Below are 19,346 nucleotides of genomic sequence, written 5' to 3' on the forward strand. Positions count from 1 at the left end.
GTCTGACCTCACTTATGTAAAATGACAGAACCAGACACGTGTTATCTATGTTGCTCTTGTTAGAGGTCTTTGAACTGTTTCCAACTCGACCCTCTTACCAGAGTGAAACTGCATCGTCCTCACAAGGGTCATGTCGAGCCCATTGGAGCCGCTGTTTCAGTCCATCTTGTTGAGGGCCTTACTATTTGGAAGTTCCCTCTACTGTGCCAAGCATGAGGTCCTTTTCCAAGGGCTGGTCTTGCCTAATAACACCTCCAAAATGAACTCTTGCCATCTTCGCCTCTAAGGGACAGTCCCTTTATACATTCCCCCACTCCCAAATGCTCATTCTTTTGACAAGCCATAGAATACACCAGAATCTTTTCTAATCCTGTAGTTCAAATGCACTGCTTCTTCATCATTGTCCACTTTCACGTGCATACGAGGCAGAAAGACAGTGGCTGCTTGCGTTTCAGTTCTCGGAGTGCCAGTCTCGCTCTTCAATATTTTAAAGAGGTCTTGTGCAGCGGAGTTGCCACCATAATATAGCCTGTGAGTTTCCGACTGCTGCTTCCATGAGTGGCAACTATGGATCCGAGTCAATGAAGCCCTTGACGATCACGTGGGTAGGATCAAATGGAAAGGATTACATCAGAAGCTCAGGGGGCGGTGAGTTATGTTCATTGTGGGCACAGTTGGGAAAAGGGGGTGAGAAGTGTTGTACAGCCAGTGTCGCCATGTCCGGACTTGTCGAGTGGGCAATCTGTTGTGCTGCTTCCCAACCACAGAAACTAGAATAAAAGCAAAAAGAAATGTACAGAGCGAGTCTACTCTGCACACCCAGGGCTGCCAGGAGTCAGGATGAACTCCATGGCCACTAACATCACTAGCTTATAAACAGCCTACAAAGCAGGCTGGTAACTTTCCAGTGGGCTTCAGTTGCAGGCTTGTGATACTTTGTATTTGAAAACTTGTTCAACCTGGCTCTGCTACTGCCATCAGTCATTTCTTAAAAGATGAACCCCAAACCCAAAACTCACTTCCATCAAGTTAATTCTGATTCATAGCACTGCACGGGACATTGTAGAGCTGCCCTGTGGGTTTCCAAGACTGTAACTCTTTCTTTACAGTAGTAGAAAGCCCTGTCTTTCTCCACAGGAGTGACTGGTGAAAAGATACACAGGTAGGGAATATAATGGATTCTGCACATTGCTTCAGTGAATTTACTACCTATCTTGGAATATCATCCTTTCAGAAGCCTGAGGGAAACCCTTTAGAACAATAGTTTTTTTTTTAGAACAATAGATTTCATAAGGGGTAGAACTTGCATTGGGACTTGGGCGTATTGGTGACTACTCCGGTGTAGGGAGGGCAGCTTAGTCACAAGTCTCGTTGGCATGCAGTCGGAAAGGGCAGAGTGTCCTGCAGGGATAATGATACACCAGTCATTGGTACATTGCTCTTTAAGGACAGAGTAGCTGAATACACTCAGCAATTTCATTTACTCTTCCCCTAGGTTCTTTTTTTTTTCTTTTCTTTTTTTACATTTTATTAGGGGCTCATACAACTCTTATCACAATCCACACATATACATACATCAATTGTATAAAGCACATCTGTGCATTCTTTGCCCTAATCACTCTCAAAACATTTGCTCTCCATTTAAGCCCTCTGCATCAGGTCCTCTTTTTTCCCCTAGGTCCTTAAAGCTATTAAATGTAGGAAATTATTAATAGCAAAAAAAAATGTTCTGGAAGATGTGTAGCTTATCATCTTTATAAAGCTTTTTACAGAATAATACAATAGAATCATTTTATGAGTTACATAAAGAACACAATAAAAACAAGCATGAGAATGGTAATAGCCTAGTTCAGGAGACTTGTTATCTCTGGAAAAGAGAAGGAGATAGAATCTGGAGAGCTCCATAGGGGTCCTTGATCATATCTGTGATTCTTTACTTCTTCAGCTGTCCTTTTTGCATGTGTGTAATATATATATTACATATATATAATTATATATTATATAATTATTATATATATATATATATATATATATAATCAGTAAACTTTTCTTCCACTGTTTGAAGCCAAGAATTTTGCCTGTCTCATTCATGTTGGCACTGTTAACACATTGGACAACTTAATTCTTTGTTGTTGGGTACTTGCCAGTTCTCTGTGGCATTGTGCCAGCACCCACTAGATTCTACTAGCACGCCTCCAGTTATAACGCCCATCAACTTCTACAGACATTGTCAAATGTCCTCTCAGTGGCAAAATCTTCCTTGATGGAGAACCTGTGGTCTAGATAACTTGGCAACAACCATCGTGCTACAAAATATCAAGTCTGGACAAAACAGCCAAAGCGTCCTTTGAAATGAATGGAGGAATGGGAAGCTCAAGGCCGAAGAAGAAGTGTGCTAGTGCTGTCCTTGGAAGGGAGGGGATTTGCTGAGCTTTGTAACTGAGGGACAAAGCTTTCGATTGCTGTTCATGTTTTCAGTTCATAGGTAATTTACTACTAGTAAAATGAACACCCTTTAAGTGCTTGATTAATTTTGATCCTTACATACACTCATATCCATTTTACATAAGATATAGGACAGTAAGGATTTGTCTTTTATTTTCCACTTGTCACCTTGGGGGTCTGCACAAGTGGAAAGTAGGAAGAGGGACCGCTGTATAGGGCAGTGAAAAGGTAGTTGTGGGGTACAGCTTTACTGCAGTTCAAACCATTGGGATTTCCTATTTAAGGTGCCTTTGTAACATAAGAAGGAACCTTAGTGGCTTAATGGCTATGCATTGGTAGAAAAACGGGGTTTTCTGCTCTTGTGAACATTGACAGTGTGGGACACTCACAGGGACAATTCTACCATGTCCTTTCAGGTCACTGAGTCAGCTTCGACTAGTTGGCAGTGAGTTGGAAACCATACTGGAGGTTTTGTGCTAATAGATGGGGAGTTAATTGGAAGAAGAACCCTCATTAAATTTACCTATAAATGTAGCTGGTCTTAGGGGAAGAATCAACACCAAATTTAAAGGTAGGGGTGTGTGTGGTTTTTGTTTTGTTTTTTTACTTTTTAATAGTTTTATTGCCATATAAATCATATACTATACAATTCAGAGTTGTACAATCATCACTACAATCAATTTAGAACATTTTCTTTATTATTATACCCATCACTATTAGCTCCCCATTTCCCCCAAACCTCGCCTGTCATACCACCAAAGAACCATTAATCCAGTTACTTACTGTCTTTATAGATTTACCCATCCTGGATTTCATATACAGAAAATCATTAAAAAACAAACAGAAACAAAGTAAAATTGATTTAAAAAAAAAAAACCTCACCTGAAAGAATGTAGTTGAGAGTGGCCCTTTTATTTTTTAAAAAATAATTTATTAAAAACATATTATTTCATTACTTAAGCCTTGTATTCTTATTTAAGGTAAGTCTTTAAATAGGATACAGACAAAAATGAGCCATGTGAATGAATATGGTATTACTCTATTTTTCTTTTTTAAAAAACTTTATAAAGATGATAAAACTACACATGTTTAAAATAAACCAAAACCAAACCCATTGCCATAGAGTGGATCCCAACTTATAGAGACCGGTAAGAACAGAAGCTGCATATCTTTATAGGAGCAGACACTGTCGTCTATCAATCTGATGAGCTTTTGATGAGCCACCCTGCACTTAACTCACCAAAACTCTAGACAACCCCAGAGGTGACAAATGTGTGTATAAGCAAATGTGGCGAAGAAAGCTGATGGTGCCCGGCTATCAAAACATTTAGCATCTGGGGTCTTAAAGGCTTGAAGGCAAACAAGCAGCCATCTAACTCGGAAGCAACAAAGCCCACCGAGAAGAAGCACACAAGCCTAAGTGAACACGAGGTGTTGAAGGGATCAGGTAGCAGATACCAAAGAACAAAAACCATCATTGTGTGGTCACCTTCCTCACATAAATGCTGAAGACGAATGTGTGCATAAGTAAGTGTGGTGAACAAGGCTGATGGTGCTCGGCTATTGAGAGATACAGCATCTGGGGACTTAAAGGCTTGAAAATAAATAAGCGACCATCTAGCCCAGAAGCAACAAAGCCCACATGGAAGCAGCACACCAACATGTGTGATCATAAAGGGCTGAGGGGACCAGGTTTCAAGCAACAAAGGCAGGGGGAGGGGGAAATCACATCATCGTGATTGAGGGGAGTGCATGATGGGGACCCAATGCCCATCTGTAGACAACTGGACATCCCTTGCAGAGGGGCAGTGGGGAGAAGATGAGTCACTCGGTTCAGTGTAGCAATAATCACACTCACAACCTTCCTCTAGTTCTTAAACGCTTTCTCCCCCCCCCCCCCCCATCTATCATGATCCCAATTCTACCTTGCAAACCTGATTAGACCAGAGGATGCACAGTGGTACAGTTGGGATCTGGAAACGCAGGGAATCTAGGACAGATGAACCCCTCAGGACCAGCGGTGAGAGTGGCAACACCAGGAGGGAAGGGGGTGTAGAAAGGGGGAACCGATCTCGGGGATCTAGATATAACCCCCCTCTCTGGGGGATAGGCAACAGGACATTGGGTTCATGAGAGAGGGAGTAGGGGGAGGGAAAAAAGGAAAATGAGCTGATTCCAGGAACCCAAGTGGAAGGCGAATTTTGAGAATGATGAGGGCAATGAATGTATAAGGGTGCTTTACTCAATTGATGTATATTTGGATTGTGATAAGAGTTCTATGAGCCCCAATAAAATGATTTGTTTATTGATTTATTAAACATTTTATTAGGGACTCATACATCTCATCACAATCCATATATACATCAATTGTGTAAAGCACATCTGTACATTCTTTGCCCTCATTTTCAAAGCATTTGCTTTCAAGCCCTTTGCATCGGGTCCTCTTTTTTTCCCCTCCCTCCCCGCTCCTCCCTCCCTAAAATGATTTTTTTAATGGATTATTTGTCTTTTTCTTGTTGAAGTATTGAAGTTTTCCATACATTTTTGAGATTAATTCCTTATCCAATTTGTCATTGCCAAATATTTTTCTTCCTATCTATTGGTTTTCTTCTACCCTTTTGGTGAACGCTTTTGATGCTTCTAAATAGCTAATATTTAGAAAGTCCCAGTCATCTATTTTGTCTCCTGTTGTGTGTATGCTTCATTTTTGTTTGATAGTACATCTATGCCATGTATTAGGGGGGCTCCTAGATTTATTCTCTTTTTGTCATTGAGGATCTTTATAAATGCAGGTTTCACATGTAGGTCTTTGTTCCATCTTGAGTTCATTTTTAATGTGGTATGAGATACAGGCCCTGTTTCATTCTTCAGCAAATGTATATCTAGTGTCCCAGCACTGTTTGTTAAGGATACTATCTCTTCTTCATTTAATTCATTCTGGTCCTTTGTCAAATATCAGCTCTCTGTAAATGAATGGATTTCCTTCTGGGTTCTCGGTTCTGTCTAATTGGTTTATGTATTCATTGTCCCAGTACTATGCTGTGTTGACCACTGTGGCTGTGTAGTAGTAGGTTTTGAGATCGGGAAGTAAGAGGCCCCACTTTGTTGTTCGTCAGTAGTTGCATTGCTTATCTAGGATCTCTTCCATTCCGAATGAAGTTGGTGATTCGTTGTTTTTTTTAAGATGAGGAATGGATTTTCTTTAATCTGGGGTGGCAATAGCACCATCAATATAGAATAGGTTCCTGATATTATCATTGCTTTCTATACCTAATACCTCTTAATTCTCCACAATGGTCCCATTCCATCCATTTTTTCTTTTTTTTTAACATTTTATTAGGGGCTCATACAATTCTTACCACAATCCATACATACATCAATTATGTAAAGCACATTTGTATATTCATTGCCCTCATCATTTTCAAAACATTTACTCTCCACTTAAGCCCTTGGCATCAGGTCCTCTTTTTTTTCCCCTCCCTCCCCGCTCCCCCCTCCCTCATGAGCCCTTGATAATTTATAAATTATTATTTTGTCATATCTTTCCCTGTCCGGCGTCTCCCTTCACCCCTTTTCTGTTGTCCATCCCCCAGGGAGGAGGTCACATGTAGATCCTTGTAATTGGTTCCTTCTTTCCAACCCACTCTCCCTCTACCCTCCCAGTATTGCCACTCACCCCTGGTCCTGAAGGTATCATCCGCCCTGGATTCCCTCTGCCTCCAGCTCCTATCTGCACAAGGTAGAATTTGGATCATGATAGTGGGGGGGGGGGGTGAGGGGGGGAGGAAGCATTTAGGAACTAGAGGAAAGCTGTATTCTTCATCCGTGCTACATTGCACCCTGACTGACTCATCTCCTCCCCATGACCACTCTGCAAGGGAATCTCCAGTGGCCGACGAGCTTTGGGTCTCCACTCTGCACTCCCCCCTTCATTCCCTATGGTAAGATATTTTTGTTCTGATGATGCCTTATATCTGATCCCTTCAACACCTCGTGATCGCACATGCTGGTGTGTTCTTCCATGTGGGCTTTGTTGCTTCTGAGCTGGATGGCCGCTTGTTTACCTTCAAGCCTTTAAGACCCCAGACGCTATACCTTTTGATAGCCTGCCACCATCAGCTTTCTTCGCCACATTTGCTTGTACACCCGTTTGTCCTCGGCGATCTTATCATGGAGGTGTGTACCCAATGATATAATTTTTTGTTCTTTGATGCCTGATAACTGATCCCTTCAGAACCTCGTGATCACATAGGCTGGTGTGCTTCTTGCATGTGGGCTTTGTTGCTTCTGAGCTAGATGGCCACTTGTTTTTCTTCAAACCTTTAAGACCCCAGGTGCTATATCTTTTGATAGCCAGGCACCATCAGCTTTCTTCACCACATTTTCTTATTCACCCGCTTTGGCTTCAGAGGTTGTGTCGGGATGGTGAGCATTATAGAATCCCAATTTAATAGAAGAAAGTATTCTTGCATTGAGGGAGTACTTGAGTAGAGGCCCAATGTCCTTCCACCACCATAATACTGAACCTATAAATATAGGCGCATAGATCTATTTCCCCATCCTCATATATATTTGCATATGTACATGTCTTTGTCTAGACCTCTGTAAATGCCCTTTGCCTCCCAGCTCTTTCCTCTATTTCCCTTGACTTTCCTCCTGTCCCACTATCATGCTCCATCTCCACCTGGGTTTCAGCAATACCTCTTCCTTACATTACCCTTGATGATGTCCTACCAGGCCTGCCACACCCACCTCACCACCAATTTGGATCACTTGTGTTCCCTTGCCGCTGGGTTTGTTAACATCACTTCCATACCCCCTCCTCCCCCCATCCCATTTCCCCATGGAACTGTTGGTCCCCTTGTTTTTCCTCCAGTTTGTTCATCCAGCTTATCTCATTTAGACAGACCTGCGGAGATAGTAACATGCACAAAAACAAGTCAGAGCAAAACCAAGCAACAATATACAACAAACCACTGACAAAGAACAAAATGCAACACAACAAGAAAGAAAAGCTTGTAGTTAGTTCAAAAATTGTTTGTTGGCCTTTAGGAGTGTTTTCCAGTCCAGTCAGTTGGGGCACTAATCCCTGGCCCCAAAGTCCACTTTCAGCATTCCCTGGGGACCTTGCCACTCCATTCGCTTGCTGTTCCGCTGCACTCCTCCAGTGCTTTGTGTCCGTGTGGTGGGATCAGGTCAGGTGCAATTCCCACACTATGTCTCCAGTGCTGTGCCCCGCAGGGCCATGGATCAGTGAGGGGCATCATGTCTCATAGTGGGGCTGGCCATGTGTTCCTCTCTGTGGACTGGCTGCTCTAATTGGGAACATCGTCCTCAAGGCCTGGTGGACCAGGATATGCTCTACTCTCTCCTACTCCCCCTTCATCTGCTCCCATGTGCTCTGATCAGATATGTCCGTCTCCCGGAGCTGCAGATTCAATGCCGTCCTTTGAAATAAATTCTTCTGGGGGAGGGGCAGGTGTCCACATAGTAGTTGGTACTGGGGCCAGCCCCCCCAGACCTCTCCACTGGTTCCCTACTCCGTGCCGGAATGTTGCATTCACACCTTGGGGCACTGGGTTGAAGTCTGGTCCCTCTTTCCCTGTGGAGATATAAACAATACCCTCACCTTAGGTGGGTTAGCTCCCCATGCCTCCACTACTCATGGTGATTCGTTTTTTGATCTCAAAAGAATGATGTTGGAATCTGAATCAGTATTGTATTATATTAAATATTCTCATCCATGAACGTGGTATATTCCTCTATTATAAAAATCTCCTGTGGTTTCTTACAGTGTTTTATGAGGTCTTTATTTCGCTGGTTATATTTATTCCTAGGTATTTCATCCTTAGGTGTCTATTGTAAGTGGCACCATTTACATGATTTCCTTTTCAGAGCTGTTAGCATAAAGGAAGCTGGCTAATATTATATATTGATCTTCAGCCATTTTGCTAGGTCTTTCAGCTAGCCTCCAAATACTCATTCCAGGTCTATGTATAGGATCATATCATCTGCAAACACACATCGTACCTTTACTTTCCCTTAGCTGTGAGGCTTCCAGCACAGCCTTGACTTAAGAGTGCTGATGCGGGCGTTCTTGTGTGCCTCCCATTCACAAGGAGAATGCTTTCAAGTTCTCTCTGCTGATAGCAATATTGGCCGTTTGATTTGTGTATATGCCTTTTATTATGCTGAGGAGTTTCCCTTCCATTACTATTTTGTTGAATATTTGTATAAGGAATGGGTGATGGATTTTATCAAATGCCTTTTCTGCATCAATTGATCATATTACCTTTTATTTTATGTATATAAATATATATGTATATATATATATATATATATTTGTGGTAGTTATACTGATTGCTTTTCTAATGTTGAGCTATCCTTGTGTGCCTAGTATGAATTCTACTGGTCATTATATATTATTTTTTGATATATTGTTGATTTGACTAGGATTTTGTTGAGAATATTTACATCTATGTTCATGAGGAATATTCGTCTATAATTTTCTTTTTTAGTGATGTCTCTACCTGGTTTTTATATCAATGTTATGCTCCCTTCATGAAAAAAAAATGGAGACTTTTCCATCTTTATATTCTGGAATAGATTTCCAGGAGCCCTTGTTACATGTTGGGCTATCAACTACAAGGTCAGCAGTGGAAAACCACCAGCCATTCTGCAGGAGAAAGACGGGGCTCTCTATGCCCATAGAGAATTGCAGTCTCAGAAGCCCACAGGGCATTTCTACCCCGTTTTATAGGTTGGCTATGAGTTGGCATCAACTCAATGGCGTGAGTTTGTTTGTTTGTGATACTTTGAGTGGAATTGATGTCAGCTTTTCTCTGAATATTTGGTAGGACTGGTCCCTCTGGATAACTTGTCAAAAGTGCTTTAACAAAGGCTCACCATTCTCCTTTCTAAGGAGCATTTAAGCTGAATTTCTTACACAGCAGATTTGCTTGTTCTGGAAGTCTGTGGGATATTCAATAATTTTCACTAATACCATGACTCAAAGGTATCAGTCTTCAGTATTCCGTATTAATTGCCCAGCTTTTGCATGCGTATAAGATCGCGGGAAAGACCATGGTTTGGGCCATTGCACCTTCGCTCTCAAGCTGACCTCTTTGCTCTTGAAGACTTGAAGAGGTCTTCCCAGTAGATTTGCCCAATGCAATACACCATGTGATTTCCTGACTGCTGCCTCAATGAGTGTGCATTTTGGATTAAGTAACATGAAATCCTGTGACAACATAAATCTTTTCTGCATTTCTGAAGGTGTTGCTTATTGGTCCAGTTGTGGGATTTTTGTTTTCTTTTTGTTAAACTGTATGTAATTCATACCAAAGGTTATATATAGTATTTGATAATTATCAGTAAGTGCTTAAAAAACCTCTTGGCTTTCAGTCAGCAAGGCTAAATCATCTGTATGTTGAAGGCTGTTAATGAATCTTTCTCCCATTCTTCAAATGGGAGAGAGATGAGGCTAACAGGTAAACAGTTATAGTCTCAGAAACTCACAGGGACAGTTCTACCATGTCTTACAGGATTTGCTGTGAGTTATCATCGATGGCAATGAGTGGAGTTCTTCAAACAGTTCTACCTTGTCAGGTTATGCTCAGCGTACAGATGAAATACATATTATGAAAGAATACAACCCAGACATGCACCTTTCCGAATAGTAAACCACACAGTATCTCTTTGTTCCATGGACTGCCTCTTGGTGGACATTATAAATACATCATAACAATCCACTGAGGCTGAATGAGCCCTGAAACTGTCACCACGGATCTTAAATCTTAAACTTAAAATATCATATGAAGCCTTTTTTAAATGACTCAAACAGTCATTATTGGTGGCAATGGGAAGTAAGACAAGGTGGAGAAGACAGCTTCTGCTTCTGAAGTGGGGATCAGAATCTAAGTGGATGCCCTGGGCAAGCATGAGGGAAGCATCGCCTCAAACCAAAGAGGAGATTAGCTTAGCTAGTAACAAATATCTGTCTGGAGTATTGCGCACTTTTAAAAACTATCTGTATGACATCTAATTGATAACAGCAATTTGTAAGATAACCTCAGGGTGCTGTGAGTTTATGGTACTTAGAAAGGTAGCACCACTTAAGAATGTAAGCCATCTCATGAAATGATACATGTAGAAACTGTTAAGTTGGTGTATGTTCTGCTCTGTATGTTCTCCGCAACAATAAATAAATATTTTAAAAGCAAAAAACACCCCTAATAGTGTAGATACCTAGTTTGTTGTGGTTTAAGAACATTACAAAAAGCATTCCTAACAACAATCAACACAATGGCATTTAAAAAAAATCATTTTCTTGGGGGCTCATGCAATTCTTATCACAATCCATATATACATCCATTGTGTCAAGAACATATGTACATTTGTTGCCATCATCATTCTCAAAACATTTGCCTTTTACTTGAGCCCTTAATATCAGCTCCTTATTTCCCTCCTTCACCATCCCTCATGAACCCTTCATAATTCATAAATTATTATTATTTTGTCATGTTACACTGTCCGACGCCCTCTTCTCTGCTGTCCACCCCCCAGGGAGGAGGCTATACGTAGATTCTTGAAATCAGTCTCCCCCCTCCCCCCGTTCCACCCCACATTCCCTCCACCCTCCAGGCATTGCTTCTCTCACCACTGGTCCTGGAGGGGTCATCTGCCCTGGATTCCCTGTGTTTCTAGTTGCTATCTATACCAGTGTACATCCTCTGGTCTGGCCAGATTTGCAAGGTAGAATTGGGATCATGAGAACTAGAGGAAAGTTATATGTGTCATCGTTGCTGTCCTGCACCCTGACTGGCTCATCTCCTCCCCACAACCCTTTAGTAAGAGGGCATTCAGTTTCTTACCAATGGCCTTTGAGTCTCCACTCTGCACTCACCCTCATTTATAATGATTTGATTTTTTTGTTCTTTGATGCTTGATACCTAATCCCTTAGACAGCTCATGGTCACACAGGCTGGTGTGCTGCTTCCAAGTGGACTTTGTTGCTTCTGAACTAGATGGCCACTTGTTTACCTTCAAGCCTTTAAGATCCCAGATGCTATATCTTTTGATAGCTGGACACCATCAGCTTTCTTCACCACATTTGCTTATGCACATGTTTGTCTTCAGTTATTATATTGGGAAATTAGGCACCCACTGATAGGACTTTTTGTTCTTTGATGTCTGATAACTGGTCTCTTCTACACCTTGTGGTCAGACAGGCTGGTATGCTCCTGCCAACACAAGGGCATTTTCAAGAAAAGATAAGTCCGGTTTTGATGAGTTGAGATAATGATAAATATAGGATTGCACCAAATGGACCACAGGACACTCATCCTCTTAAGAGATTCCAGCTGTTTGTCCTGTATGCTTTTTCTGGACTAACTTGACATCTGATTCTGATTTGGAAACATCTCCTGCCCATATTCCCTACAGGCACATAGAGGGCAGTATACTTAACCTTTACCAAACAACCATTCATACTTTCTGTCATTCTTATTAACCTCTCTGAAGATAAGCTGTATAAACTGCATGACTTCAGGCAAATTACTTAATCTCACAGTGCCTCTTAATACATGTAAATGGAATCAACCTCTAGAGGTATTGTGAGAATGAAATGAGATAAATCCTCTGTGTGTGTGTGTGTGTGTGTGTGTGTGTGTGTGTGTGTGTGCGCGCTTGTTAGTGCTTGTTAGGTGTTATGGTTAAGACTCACAGTGGCCCTATGCACACAAGAACAAAACACTGCCCACCTTCTTTACAATCTTTGTTATGTTTGAGCCCATTATGTCAGTTTATCTCCTCAAGGGTCTTCCTCTTTTAACTCATCCTCCACTTTACCAAGGTGATGTCCTCCTCCAAGGACTGGTCTCTGATAACACTTCCAGAGTATTTGGGACAAAAGCCTCATTATTTTCTTTTTTAAAGAGCATCTTGGCTGTGCTTCTTCCGAGACAGACTATTTCGTTCTGGCGGTCTGTGGCACATTCATATTCTTCACCAGCAACCTAATTCAGTGGCATTGATTTTCCTCCTTTCATCCATGTTCATTGTCGAAGCTTTCACATAATAAAACAACCAGAAATATCACTTGGATCAGATGCACCTTTTGCCCTCAAAGTGACTTCTTCGCTCTTTTAAGACTCTAAAGAGATCCTTTGCAGCATATTTGCCCAATGTTTGATTTCTTGACCATTGCTTCCATGTGTGTTTTCTATGGAGCTGAATAAAATCAAATCCTTGACAACGTTGGCATTTTCTCCATTTATCAGTAAGTTGCTCATTGGTCCTGTGGTAAGGTCTTTTATTTTGTGTTCAGGTGCAGCCTATGTTGAAAGCCATAGTCTTTGAACCTTGCCAAGCCCTCTTCACTTGAGCCTTCACTTTGAACCTTGCGAGCAAGTTTGTGCCTTATCCCTTTGAGATTATTCCTAGCTCACAGCAAAACCAAACCCAAACCCAAAGTGTTGCCATTGGGTCCTTCTGACTCTTAAGGACAGAGCAGATATGCGCTTGTTGTAGCCTACTGCCCGTTCCCAGAAAGAAAACAACCCAGACCACCGACAAGTGCAAAAGAAAAAGTCTCATTACCTGCGCAGGGACCGTCAGCCCTCTTTGAGAGGAGACTGAGCGGTGCCTGCCTAATTTTCCAAAGGGTTTTACACTTTCGCAATGTGCAGGTATGCAAGCAGAGTACAGAAGCAGAACATTGCGGTTAGCCATTCTTAGTTGAGCAATAACTGCTCTTAGTTCTTCCAAGCCTTCTGAACATACATTTCCTTCGGTACAGTCCGTTGCGCTTCTCAGCACAGCCTGCCTCCCTACATATCAGCTACTTTATAGTTTATAGCTAGTTCATTTATAGTTCATAATGGCTTCTGTCACCTCAAAATGGCTTCACTCTTGTCAAGGCTGTTTAAGCTTTCCGTTTTTGGGTTTTTTTTGGTGTGTTTCTTTTTTTTTCCTTTTTTTAAAAAACATTTTATTAGGGGCTCATACAACTCTTATCACAATCCATACATATACATACATCAATTGTACAAAGCACATCCCTACATTCTTTGCCCTAATCATTTTCAAAGCATTTGCTCTCCACTTAAGCCCTTTGCCTCAGGTCCTCTTTTTTCTTCCCTCCCTCCCCACTCCCCCCTCCTTCATAAGCCCTTGATAATTCATAGATTGTTATTTTGTCATATCTTGCCCTATCTGGAGTCTCCCTTTCCCCCCTTCTCTGCCGTCCATCTCCCAGGGAAGAGGTCACATGTGGATCCTTGTAATCAGTTCCCCCTTTCCAACCCACTCACCCTCTACTCTCCCAGTATCGCCCCTCACACCCCTGGTCCTGAAGGTATCATCCACCCTGGATTCCCTGTGCGTCCAGCTCCCATATGCACCAGTGTACAACCTCTGCCGTATCCAGTCCTGCAAGGAAGAATTCGAATCATGGTAGTTGGGGGGAGGAAGCATACAGGATCTGGGGGAAAGCTGTGTTCTTCATCGGTACTACATCGCACCCTGACTGACCCATCTCCTCTCCTAAACCCCTCTATTAGGGGATCTCCAGTGGCTAACAAATGGGCCTTGGGTCTCCACTCTGCACTTCCCCCTTCATTCACCATGGTGTATTTATATATATACACACATACACATACATACACACATATGTATATATATATATTTTTTGCATGATGCCTTATACATGGTCCCTTTGGCACCTCGTGATTGCACAGGCTGGTGTGCTTCTTCCATGTGGGCTTTATTGCTTCTGAGGTAGATGGCCGCTTGTTCACCTTCAAGCCTTTAAGACCCCAGACACTATCTCTTTTGATAGCCAGGCACCATCAGCTTTCTTCGCCACATTTGCTTATGCACCCATTTGTCTTCGGCGATTGTATCATGGAGGTGTGCAGCCAATGATATGATTTTTTGTTCTTTGATGCCTGATAACTGATCCCTTCGGGACCACTTGATCACACAGGCTGGTGTGTTCTTCCATGTGGGCTTTGTTGCTTCTGAGCTATCAGATGGCCGCTTGTTTATCTTCAAGCCTTTAGGACCCCAGACACTAACTCTTTTTATAGCTGGGCACCATCAGCTTTCTTCACCACATTTACTTGTTTACCCGCTTTGGCTTCAGCAGTTGTGTCGGGAGGGTGAGCATCGTAGAGTGCAAATTTAATAAAAGAAAGTATTCATGCATTGAGGGATTGCTTGAGTAGAGGCCCAAGGTCCTTCCGCCACCTTAATACTAAACCTATCAATATAGACACATAGATCTATTTCCCCATCCTCATATATATATTTGCATGTACATGTCTTTGTCTAGACCTCCATAAATGTCTCTTGACTCCTAGCGCTTTCCTCCATCTCCCTTGACTTTCCTCCTGCCCCACTACCATGCTCCGTCCCTACCTGGGCTACAGCTATATCTCTTCTCTACGCAACCCTCCCCTTGATCATTCCCCACCGGGCCTGCCACTCCCCCCTCACTACCATTTTGGGTCCCATGTTGTTCCCTTGTCCCTGTGTTTGTTAACACCACGTCCTTACCAACTCATGTTTAAGCTTTTCCTAGAGCTCCTACACCCTTGGGGTTTCCAAGGCTGTAATATTTACAAAAGTAGAAAATATCTGGTGAGTTCAAACTGCCTACTCTTTGATAAGCATTCTAGCACTAACCACTATGCCACTATGCTCATCAGGTGAACTTTTGGTAAATTAAAAAAAAAAATCACCTCCATTAAGTCAAGGTCATCTCGTAGTGACCTAAGCCCCATCTTTCTCCCTTGGAGCTGCTGGTGGTTTCAAACTGCAGACCTTACACATCCCGGCCCAATTCATAACCACTAACTGAAGGGCAGGTGCTGACACCCACCCGCTGCTCTGCAGGAGGAAGCAAGCTTTCTGCTCCTGCAAAGCTTTCCAAAGCTTGAAATTGATTCCAGGGCAGTTTTTATCCTTATCTGAACGATCCCTGCTGGCATAGCATTAAAAGCAAACTGCAAGGCATGGTTTGTTTGTTACTGTTTGGAAGTAGTTGGCAATCCAAACAAAATACAAATATATATATAGTATTAGAGCAAAAATTTGGAGCACCTTATTTGCAGGAGGCTATGGATGACAGTGAAAACCCAAAATCCATTTGCCAAGTCCCCAACTAGATTAAGCCTCTATTGAATTCCTTCTGATCATTAACCAATGGTGTAGATAATCTTGCCCTCAGGCAGAGTGCATTGGAAAGTGGATTACCTCCACCCCTCTTCAGCCAGCCCAGGGAGGGGCAGCCTGGGTGTGTCCTTGATGAACAGTATTGGGGGTTACAGAGTCATCAATTGTGCCTTGACTGCCATGTTGAAAGGCCCTGGACCAATCTTGTAAGCTTCTTTATCTAATGTAATGTACCTGTCCCAATAATGGCCCTGAACTGGATTCTGTAGTCCCACCTGTAACTGTGATGTATTGATCTGCCACCAATCATGAATTGGGACAGTTTGCTTTGTTCCATGCCTTATTTAACTAGCATCCTGACTATGAATCCTTGGATACCATTATGACCTGTGCTGATAGGCTCGCTCATCCAGATGATGCGTCCAAGTGTCTGGATCTTTGTATTGTTTCTCTCTTTTAGGACTTAATAACTATTCTCCTTAAATTATATTTGAGATTGACGGAGCTGTATTGTACTCTAGAACAATATAAAAAATACTGTAGTTGATCACAATTGAAAGCTAAACCTTTTACTTTCATAGTTTTATATTAACCAAAAGAGCTATACTGTTCGCATTATTGGTATTATAATTAATTCATTTGTAACTTTAAATGAAAAATGTATATATCTAATTAAATGTGAACTTACCTGCTACTTATGGAAAGGACACATATTGAGAGAGATTCATAGTAAACCTGTGAAAGGCAGAAAACTATTAAAGAAGGAAAAATCAAATATTTTCCATTAAAACTCATGATGGAAAACTCATAAGATCACAGCCTGTCCAAGACAGAAAACTTGCAAGACCTGGAAAAATCATGCCCCCCCACTGGCATCAAGCGGACTCCTCGTCATCCAATAGGACAGAGTAGAGCTCCGTCGGGTTCTTGAGACTAAATCTCTGCAGGAGCAGGCGGCCTCTCCTTTCTCCTGTGGAGCAGCGAGGCAGCGGTTCTCCACCCCTTTCACAGGGCTCGCCCGATTCATAATGGTAGCACAATGACAGTGATGAGGAACTGTATTAGAGAGTCACGGCATTAGGAAGGTGGAGAAACCCTGAGCTAGTGGGTTTGAACTACTGACCTTAATGTTAGGGGCCCAGTGCCTGTAACCTGTGCTACCAGGGCTCTACAAAAACAAGGCAGACCGCCTAACCAACTAACCTGCGTGCTCATTCATTTTATAAGCATCGAATGCACTCTTACTACCAGCTGAATTTTATGCTCTCGGCCAGTGTTTCCCAAAATGAACGATTCTGTCCCCTGGCACCTGCGAAAGCAGGCAGGTAGTCTCCTATCCCAGATTGTGGGCTGTGGTACAAAAGGTTTCCATCGCTATTGGGGCACTGATTTTTCTTTTCTTTTCTGAAAGGGGGTAGTAGTTCAAATGAGTTTTGGAACCTGTGCTATAGGCTAATGACATGGGCTTAACACAGATTACAACTTTGGCTAAATAACAAACCTTTCAGGTTTCCGCAGTTTGAAAAAATAAAGACTTGTTTTAAGAATGGATTTGAAAACCACTAGTTGTAAGCCCTGCTGGCACAGTGGTAATGTGTTGGGTTGTCAACTGCAAGTTCGAAACCATCAACTTCCCCGGGAAGAAAGGGCTTTCTTCTGCCCGAAAGGGTCATAGTAAAAAATTTTTAAAAAGAGTAGCAGTCAATTGTAAATACCTGGTTAGCAGAAGGCTGTGGACAGAGTGGAAGTCCAACATCCATTTGCAGGATCCACACTTGAATTAAGCCCCCTGTAAATCTCCTCTGACCATATGTGAATAGCCTTGTTATCAGAGAACATTGTAAAGTTGATTATTAGGTTAAGATGTACTAACACTTGATCTCCTTTTTGACCCATTCTAAAGTTGTTTCAGTTAAAAAAAAAAAGTCAAGGAGAAGTACATGTAGATTATGCCCCTGGTGGATCCTCTTTGACCATATAAACCAGATGTGAATAACTTTGCTATCATAAGGATTGGAAGTTGGCTTGTTGCAAATGCAGTAAGGTTAAATTTGGCATCTTATCATATGATCTCCCTTTTAACCCACTTTATTATTTTTAAAAATCATTTTATTGGGGGCTAATACAGCTCTTATTACAATACATAAAAGCATCTATTATTTCAAGCACAACTTGTATATTTGATGCCACCATCATTTTCAAAACATTTTCTTTCTACTTGAGCCCTTGGTATTAGCTCCTCATTTTTCCCTCCCTCCCTCATGACCCCTTGATAATTTATAAATTATTGTTTTTCCATGTCTTACACTGACCTATGTCTCCCTTCACTCACTTTTCTGTTGTCCTTCCCCCAGGGAGGCGGTTAAATGTAGATTATGCTCTTAATTTTTTGTTTTTGTTTCTTAATGTCTTTCTGTATACAAAATCCAGGCTAGGTAAATCTATAGAGACAGTACTGGATTAATAATTCCTTGAGGCTATGGCAGGGGAAGTTGGGGGAAACGGGGTTGATAACGAGTACAAGAAAGAAGAAAAGGGTCTAAAATCCATTGTGGTGATGATTGTACAACTCTTCTTTTTTTTTTTTTTTTGGGTGATCCAAATGGGTTTTTATTATGGAGAGAAGAAGGTGATAGAGAGAGAAGAGAGGAGAAGAGAAGAGAAAAAGGGGAGAGAGGAGGGAGGGGGAAAGAAAGGATCGAGAGAGAGACCACAGCAAAAGAACTGTACAACTTTTCTTCAGATGATTGAACACCAAATTGTATTATTTGTGAATTATGTGTTAATAAAACTTAAATTATAAAAAATGAAAAGAATTACAGTCTCAGGAACCCACACGGTCTGGTCCACCCTGTCCTGTAGTGTCACGGTTGGCATTCTCGCGATGGCAGTGTGGTTTTTGCCTGGAGTTGTGAAGGGTCCTAGTTCTTCTGTCAGTTGACCACCACTCTTGCTTTTACAGAGGTCCCGCTGGAGTAAGAGCCCAAGCCCTGGACAGAGATGGGAATTTGGTCGAAGATTTTATATTTGATGGAGGAGTTGGGGATATTGGAAGTCGCATTCTTCATGTGAGAAACGCACCTTCCCCTGCTGCCACATCTTCCCTGGCAATTTCTGGAATGATTGCAGATGAAGTACAAGAACGATTTGAATTGTAAATAAAATAATGAGAGGAGCTAGGGGTGCATTTTAATCTCTACATTCAGCAGCAAGAATCCACCCATGATATTCTTTGATTTTAAAGCAAAGTATTTTAAAATCTCATATTTTAAGTCACAGATTGAAGTTGAAGAAAGTACACAAATTTTATATTTTCTATAGTTTACCTGAGATTTTTCTTACCCATATTTTTCAGAAAACTTTGCAAAATAAAATTAAAATTTTACAGTGAATTTTGGTGTATTATCATCTCTAACCAGCAGTCTACTGTGAGTAGTTGTTACCTATTCTTCCGTGTCTGTGTTGAAGAAACAGAAATAACTTAAATCTTTTTTTATTCCCTGACATTGATATCTAGAATTGTGACTTAAAAACATTGTTTATTGCAGTCACATTAAACATCTCAAAATTGGCCACACCCCTGATGAATCCTGTTTACTTGGTTTTCCAGAGCTCCTATAAACTCTCATAAGGATATTTCTCCATTTTTGGTAAATGCCTACATTTGAGGCATTCACTTCGGAAATCGCAAAAATGCCTTCCATTCATGTGCGTTTCGTGAGTGT

At 41.6% G+C, this 19,346-nt stretch overlaps 1 protein-coding gene across 7 annotated transcripts in view; it reads left to right on the forward strand.

The window, feature by feature from the left end:
• Window positions 1–19,013, forward strand: part of L2HGDH (L-2-hydroxyglutarate dehydrogenase) — a 68,047-nt gene extending 49,034 nt beyond the window's left edge. For all 7 annotated transcript variants that reach the window (XM_075531197.1, XM_075531199.1, XM_075531198.1 and 4 more), the window contains one exon: window positions 18,584–19,013. In XM_075531197.1, coding sequence (XP_075387312.1) covers window positions 18,584–18,779 — 196 coding nt within the window. In that variant the 3' untranslated portion in view covers window positions 18,780–19,013. The remainder of the gene's footprint in view (window positions 1–18,583) is intronic.
• The last annotated feature ends 333 nt before the right edge of the window (window positions 19,014–19,346 follow it).

This window comes from Tenrec ecaudatus, chromosome 14 (assembly GCF_050624435.1).
Source record: "Tenrec ecaudatus isolate mTenEca1 chromosome 14, mTenEca1.hap1, whole genome shotgun sequence".
Lineage (NCBI taxonomy): Eukaryota > Metazoa > Chordata > Mammalia > Afrosoricida > Tenrecidae > Tenrec > Tenrec ecaudatus.